At 46.1% G+C, this 8,849-nt stretch overlaps 1 protein-coding gene across 3 annotated transcripts in view; it reads left to right on the top strand.

The window, feature by feature from the left end:
* The window catches only part of ikbkg (inhibitor of nuclear factor kappa B kinase regulatory subunit gamma), a 91,919-nt gene that overhangs the window by 28,140 nt on the left and 54,930 nt on the right, over positions 1-8,849 (top strand). For all 3 annotated transcript variants that reach the window (XM_055932755.1, XM_055932754.1, XM_055932753.1), the window contains exon 11: positions 5,824-5,958. In XM_055932755.1, coding sequence (XP_055788730.1) covers positions 5,824-5,958 — 135 coding nt within the window. The remainder of the gene's footprint in view (positions 1-5,823; positions 5,959-8,849) is intronic.

Below are 8,849 nucleotides of genomic sequence, written 5' to 3'. Positions count from 1 at the left end.
AATGTCTGTAGGGAGGAGACAACAGTAACTAATAACACCATATGTAATGTCTGTAGGGTAGAGACAACAGTAACTAATAACACCATATGTAATGTCTGTAGGGAGGAGACAACAGTAACTAATAACACCATATGTAATGTCTGTCTGTAGGGAGGTATAGACAACAGTAACTAATAACACCATATGTAATGTCTGTCTGTAGGGAGGTATAGACAACAGTAACTAATAACACCATATGTAATGTCTGTCTGTAGGGAGGAGACAACAGTAACTAATAACACCATATGTAATGTCTGTAGGGAGGAGACAACAGTAACTAATAACACCATATGTAATGTCTGTAGGGAGGAGACAACAGTAACTAATAACACCATATGTAATGTCTGTAGGGTAGAGACAACAGTAACTAATAACACCATATGTAATGTCTGTAGGGAGGAGACAACAGTAACTAATAACACCATATGTAATGTCTGTCTGTAGGGAGGAGACAACAGTAACTAATAACACCATATGTAATGTCTGTAGGGAGGAGACAACAGTAACTAATAACACCATATGTAATGTCTGTCTGTAGGGTAGAGACAACAGTAACTAATAACACCATATGTAATGTCTGTAGGGAGGAGACAACAGTAACTAATAACACCATATGTAATGTCTGTCTGTAGGGTAGAGACAACAGTAACTAATAACACCATATGTAATGTCTGTAGGGAGGAGACAACAGTAACTAATAACACCATATGTAATGTCTGTAGGGAGGTATAGACAACAGTAACTAATAACACCATATGTAATGTCTGTAGGGAGGAGACAACAGTAACTAATAACACCATATGTAATGTGTGTCTGTAGGGTAGAGACAACAGTAACTAATAACACCATATGTAATGTCTGTAGGGAGGAGACAACAGTAACTAATAACACCATATGTAATGTCTGTCTGTAGGGAGGTATAGACAACAGTAACTAATAACACCATATGTAATGTCTGTCTGTAGGGAGGAGACAACAGTAACTAATAACACCATATGTAATGTCTGTCTGTAGGGTAGAGACAACAGTAACTAATAACACCATATGTAATGTCTGTCTGTAGGGAGGAGACAACAGTAACTAATAACACCATATGTAATGTCTGTCTGTAGGGAGGAGACAACAGTAACTAATAACACCATATGTAATGTCTGTCTGTAGGGAGGTATAGACAACAGTAACTAATAACACCATATGTAATGTCTGTCTGTAGGGTAGAGACAACAGTAACTAATAACACCATATGTAATGTCTGTCTGTAGGGAGGTAGAGACAACAGTAACTAATAACACCATATGTAATGTCTGTAGGGAGGTATAGACAACAGTAACTAATAACACCATATGTAATGTCTGTAGGGAGGTATAGACAACAGTAACTAATAACACCATATGTAATGTCTGTCTGTAGGGAGGAGACAACAGTAACTAATAACACCATATGTAATGTCTGTCTGTAGGGAGGTAGAGACAACAGTAACTAATAACACCATATGTAATGTCTGTCTGTAGGGAGGTATAGACAACAGTAACTAATAACACCATATGTAATGTCTGTAGGGAGGAGACAACAGTAACTAATAACACCATATGTAATGTCTGTAGGGAGGAGACAACAGTAACTAATAACACCATATGTAATGTCTGTCTGTAGGGAGGAGACAACAGTAACTAATAACACCATATGTAATGTCTGTCTGTAGGGTAGAGACAACAGTAACTAATAACACCATATGTAATGTCTGTCTGTAGGGAGGAGACAACAGTAACTAATAACACCATATGTAATGTCTGTCTGTAGGGAGGAGACAACAGTAACTAATAACACCATATGTAATGTCTGTCTGTAGGGAGGAGACAACAGTAACTAATAACACCATATGTAATGTCTGTCTGTAGGGTAGAGACAACAGTAACTAATAACACCATATGTAATGTCTGTAGGGAGGAGACAACAGTAACTAATAACACCATATGTAATGTCTGTCTGTAGGGAGGAGACAACAGTAACTAATAACACCATATGTAATGTCTGTCTGTAGGGAGGAGACAACAGTAACTAATAACACCATATGTAATGTCTGTAGGGTAGAGACAACAGTAACTAATAACACCATATGTAATGTCTGTCTGTAGGGAGGAGACAACAGTAACTAATAACACCATATGTAATGTCTGTCTGTAGGGAGGAGACAACAGTAACTAATAACACCATATGTAATGTCTGTAGGGAGGAGACAACAGTAACTAATAACACCATATGTAATGTCTGTCTGTAGGGAGGTATAGACAACAGTAACTAATAACACCATATGTAATGTCTGTCTGTAGGGAGGAGACAACAGTAACTAATAACACCATATGTAATGTCTGTCTGTAGGGTAGAGACAACAGTAACTAATAACACCATATGTAATGTCTGTCTGTAGGGAGGAGACAACAGTAACTAATAACACCATATGTAATGTCTGTAGGGAGGAGACAACAGTAACTAATAACACCATATGTAATGTCTGTCTGTAGGGAGGAGACAACAGTAACTAATAACACCATATGTAATGTCTGTCTGTAGGGAGGAGACAACAGTAACTAATAACACCATATGTAATGTCTGTCTGTAGGGTAGAGACAACAGTAACTAATAACACCATATGTAATGTCTGTAGGGAGGTAGAGACAACAGTAACTAATAACACCATATGTAATGTCTGTCTGTAGGGAGGTATAGACAACAGTAACTAATAACACCATATGTAATGTCTGTCTGTAGGGAGGAGACAACAGTAACTAATAACACCATATGTAATGTCTGTCTGTAGGGAGGAGACAACAGTAACTAATAACACCATATGTAATGTCTGTAGGGAGGAGACAACAGTAACTAATAACACCATATGTAATGTCTGTCTGTAGGGAGGAGACAACAGTAACTAATAACACCATATGTAATGTCTGTCTGTAGGGTAGAGACAACAGTAACTAATACCACCATATGTAATGTCTGTCTGTAGGGAGGAGACAACAGTAACTAATAACACCATATGTAATGTCTGTCTGTAGGGAGGAGACAACAGTAACTAATAACACCATATGTAATGTCTGTCTGTAGGGAGGTAGAGACAACAGTAACTAATAACACCATATGTAATGTCTGTCTGTAGGGAGGAGACAACAGTAACTAATAACACCATATGTAATGTCTGTCTGTAGGGTATAGACAACAGTAACTAATAACACCATATGTAATGTCTGTCTGTAGGGAGGAGACAACAGTAACTAATAACACCATATGTAATGTCTGTCTGTAGGGTAGAGACAACAGTAACTAATAACACCATATGTAATGTCTGTCTGTAGGGAGGAGACAACAGTAACTAATAACACCATATGTAATGTCTGTAGGGAGGTAGAGACAACAGTAACTAATAACACCATATGTAATGTCTGTCTGTAGGGAGGTATAGACAACAGTAACTAATAACACCATATGTAATGTCTGTAGGGTATAGACAACAGTAACTAATAACACCATATGTAATGTCTGTCTGTAGGGAGGAGACAACAGTAACTAATAACACCATATGTAATGTCTGTCTGTAGGGAGGAGACAACAGTAACTAATAACACCATATGTAATGTCTGTCTGTAGGGAGGTAGAGACAACAGTAACTAATAACACCATATGTAATGTCTGTCTGTAGGGAGGTAGAGACAACAGTAACTAATAACACCATATGTAATGTCTGTCTGTAGGGAGGTAGAGACAACAGTAACTAATAACACCATATGTAATGTCTGTAGGGAGGAGACAACAGTAACTAATAACACCATATGTAATGTCTGTCTGTAGGGTAGAGACAACAGTAACTAATAACACCATATGTAATGTCTGTCTGACAGAGGTAGAGACAACAGTAACTAATAACACCATATGTAATGTCTGTCTGACAGAGGTATAGACAACAGTAACTAATAACACCATATGTAATGTCTGTCTGTAGGGTAGAGACAACAGTAACTAATAACACCATATGTAATGTCTGTAGGGAGGAGACAACAGTAACTAATAACACCATATGTAATGTCTGTCTGTAGGGAGGAGACAACAGTAACTAATAACACCATATGTAATGTCTGTCTGTAGGGAGGAGACAACAGTAACTAATAACACCATATGTAATGTCTGTCTGTAGGGTAGAGACAACAGTAACTAATAACACCATATGTAATGTCTGTCTGTAGGGAGGAGACAACAGTAACTAATAACACCATATGTAATGTCTGTCTGTAGGGAGGTATAGACAACAGTAACTAATAACACCATATGTAATGTCTGTCTGTAGGGAGGCATAGACAACAGTAACTAATAACACCATATGTAATGTCTGTCTGTAGGGAGGTATAGACAACAGTAACTAATAACACCATATGTAATGTCTGTAGGGAGGAGACAACAGTAACTAATAACACCATATGTAATGTCTGTAGGGAGGAGACAACAGTAACTAATAACACCATATGTAATGTCTGTCTGTAGGGAGGAGACAACAGTAACTAATAACACCATATGTAATGTCTGTAGGGAGGAGACAACAGTAACTAATAACACCATATGTAATGTGTGTCTGTAGGGTAGAGACAACAGTAACTAATAACACCATATGTAATGTCTGTAGGGAGGAGACAACAGTAACTAATAACACCATATGTAATGTCTGTCTGTAGGGAGGTATAGACAACAGTAACTAATAACACCATATGTAATGTCTGTCTGTAGGGAGGAGACAACAGTAACTAATAACACCATATGTAATGTCTGTCTGTAGGGTAGAGACAACAGTAACTAATAACACCATATGTAATGTCTGTCTGTAGGGAGGAGACAACAGTAACTAATAACACCATATGTAATGTCTGTCTGTAGGGAGGAGACAACAGTAACTAATAACACCATATGTAATGTCTGTCTGTAGGGAGGTATAGACAACAGTAACTAATAACACCATATGTAATGTCTGTCTGTAGGGTAGAGACAACAGTAACTAATAACACCATATGTAATGTCTGTCTGTAGGGAGGTAGAGACAACAGTAACTAATAACACCATATGTAATGTCTGTAGGGAGGTATAGACAACAGTAACTAATAACACCATATGTAATGTCTGTAGGGAGGTATAGACAACAGTAACTAATAACACCATATGTAATGTCTGTCTGTAGGGAGGAGACAACAGTAACTAATAACACCATATGTAATGTCTGTCTGTAGGGAGGTAGAGACAACAGTAACTAATAACACCATATGTAATGTCTGTCTGTAGGGAGGAGACAACAGTAACTAATAACACCATATGTAATGTCTGTCTGTAGGGAGGAGACAACAGTAACTAATAACACCATATGTAATGTCTGTCTGTAGGGAGGAGACAACAGTAACTAATAACACCATATGTAATGTCTGTAGGGAGGAGACAACAGTAACTAATAACACCATATGTAATGTCTGTCTGTAGGGAGGAGACAACAGTAACTAATAACACCATATGTAATGTCTGTAGGGAGGAGACAACAGTAACTAATAACACCATATGTAATGTCTGTAGGGAGGAGACAACAGTAACTAATAACACCATATGTAATGTCTGTAGGGAGGAGACAACAGTAACTAATAACACCATATGTAATGTCTGTAGGGTAGAGACAACAGTAACTAATAACACCATATGTAATGTCTGTAGGGAGGAGACAACAGTAACTAATAACACCATATGTAATGTCTGTAGGGAGGAGACATGGTTGTCCGTCTGGAGGAGGCAGAGAGAGCGTTGGCTCTGAAACAGGACCTGATTGACAAGCTGAAGGAAGAGGTGGAGCAACAGAGAGGATCTCTAGAGACCGTCCCTGTCCTCACCGTCCAGGTACACACTCACCCCTGTCCTCACCGCCCAGGTACACACACTCACCCCTGTCCTCACCGTCCAGGTACACACACTCACCCCTGTCCTGACCGCCCAGGTACACACACTCACCCCTGTCCTCACCGTCCAGGTACACACTCACCCCTGTCCTCACCGCCCAGGTACACACACTCACCCCTGTTCTCACCGCCCAGGTACACACTCACCCCTGTCCTCACCGCCCAGGTACACACACTCACCCCTGTCCTCACCGCCCAGGTACACACACTCACCCCTGTCCTCACCGCCCAGGTACACACACTCACCCCTGTCCTCACCGCCCAGGTACACACACTCACCCCTGTCCTCACCGCCCAGGTACACACACTCACCCCTGTCCTCACCGCCCAGGTACACACACTCACCCCTGTTCTCACCGCCCAGGTACACACTCACCCCTGTCCTCACCGCCCAGGTACACACACTCACCCCTGTCCTCACCGCCCAGGTACACACACTCACCCCTGTCCTCACCGCCCAGGTACACACACTCACCCCTGTCCTCACTGCCCAGGTACACACACTCACCCCTGTCCTCACCGCCCAGGTACACACTCACCCCTGTTCTCACCGCCCAGGTACACACTCACCCCTGTCCTCACCGCCCAGGTACACACTCACCCCTGTCCTCACCGCCCAGGTACACACTCACCCCTGTCCTCACCGCCCAGGTACACACACTCACCCCTGTTCTCACCGCCCGGGTACACACACTCACCCCTGTCCTCACCGCCCAGGTACACACACTCACCCCTGTCCTCACCGCCCAGGTACACACTCACCCCTGTCCTCACCGCCCAGGTACACACTCACCCCTGTCCTCACCGCCCAGGTACACACACTCACCCCTGTCCTCACAGCCCAGGTACACACACTCACCCCTGTCCTCACCGCCCAGGTACACACACTCACCCCTGTCCTCACCGCCCAGGTACACACTCACCCCTGTCCTCACCGCCCAGGTACACACTCACCCCTGTCCTCACCGCCCAGGTACACACTCACCCCTGTCCTCACCGCCCAGGTACACACACTCACCCCTGTCCTCACCGCCCAGGTACACACACTCACCCCTGTCCTCACCGCCCAGGTACACACACTCACCCCTGTCCTCACCGCCCAGGTACACACACTCACCCCTGTCCTCACCGCCCAGGTACACACACTCACCCCTGTCCTCACCGCCCAGGTACACACACTCACCCCTGTCCTCACCGCCCAGGTACACACTCACCCCTGTTCTCACCGCCCAGGTACACACTCACCCCTGTCCTCACCGCCCAGGTACACACACTCACCCCTGTCCTCACCGCCCAGGTACACACACTCACCCCTGTCCTCACCGCCCAGGTACACACACTCACCCCTGTCCTCACTGCCCAGGTACACACACTCACCCCTGTCCTCACCGCCCAGGTACACACTCACCCCTGTTCTCACCGCCCAGGTACACACTCACCCCTGTCCTCACCGCCCAGGTACACCCCTGTTCTCACCGCCCAGGTACACACTCACCCCTGTCCTCACCGCCCAGGTACACACTCACCCCTGTTCTCACCGCCCAGGTACACACTCACCCCTGTCCTCACCGCCCAGGTACACACACTCACCCCTGTTCTCACCGCCCAGGTACACACACTCACCCCTGTCCTCACCGCCCAGGTACACACACTCACCCCTGTTCTCACCGCCCAGGTACACACACTCACCCCTGTTCTCACCGCCCAGGTACACACACTCACCCCTGTTCTCACCGCCCAGGTACACACTCACCCCTGTCCTCACCGCCCAGGTACACACACTCACCCCTGTCCTCAGCGCCCAGGTACACACACTCACCCCTGTCCTCACCGCCCAGGTACACACACTCACCCCTGTCCTCACCGCCCAGGTACACACTCACCCCTGTCCTCACCGCCCAGGTACACACTCACCCCTGTCCTCACCGCCCAGGTACACCCCTGTTCTCACCGCCCAGGTACACACACTCACCCCTGTTCTCATTGTCCAGGTACACACTCACCCCTGTCCTCACCGCCCAGGTACACACACTCACCCCTGTCCTCAGCGCCCAGGTACACACACTCACCCCTGTCCTCACCGCCCAGGTACACACACTCACCCCTGTCCTCACCGTCCAGGTACACACACTCACCCCTGTTCTCACCGCCCAGGTACACACACTCACCCCTGTTCTCATTGTCCAGGTACACACTCACCCCTGTTCTCACCGCCCAGGTACACACACTCACCCCTGTTCTCATTTCCCAGGTACACACTCACCCCTGTCCTCACCGCCCAGGTACACACTCACCCCTGTTCTCATTGCCCAGGTACACACTCACCCCTGTCCTCACCGCCCAGGTACACACACTCACCCCTGTTCTCACCGCCCAGGTAGACACACTCACCCCTGTCCTCACCGCCCAGGTACACACTCACCCCTGTCCTCACCGCCCAGGTACACACACTCACCCCTGTCCTCACAGCCCAGGTACACACACTCACCCCTGTCCTCACCGCCCAGGTACACACACTCACCCCTGTCCTCACCGCCCAGGTACACACTCACCCCTGTCCTCACCGCCCAGGTACACACTCACCCCTGTCCTCACCGCCCAGGTACACACTCACCCCTGTCCTCACCGCCCAGGTACACACACTCACCCCTGTCCTCACCGCCCAGGTAAACACACTCACCCCTGTCCTCACCGCCCAGGTACACACACTCACCCCTGTCCTCACCGCCCAGGTACACACACTCACCCCTGTCCTCACCGCCCAGGTACACACACTCACCCCTGTCCTCACCGCCCAGGTACACACACTCACCCCTGTCCTCACCGCCCAGG

The sequence above is a fragment of the Salvelinus fontinalis genome, chromosome 8 (genome assembly GCF_029448725.1).
Source record: "Salvelinus fontinalis isolate EN_2023a chromosome 8, ASM2944872v1, whole genome shotgun sequence".
In the NCBI taxonomy this organism is placed as follows: Eukaryota; Metazoa; Chordata; class Actinopteri; order Salmoniformes; family Salmonidae; genus Salvelinus; species Salvelinus fontinalis.
Note: the sequence above shows the minus strand (reverse complement) of the source record. Positions and strands in the feature narration are given on the sequence as shown.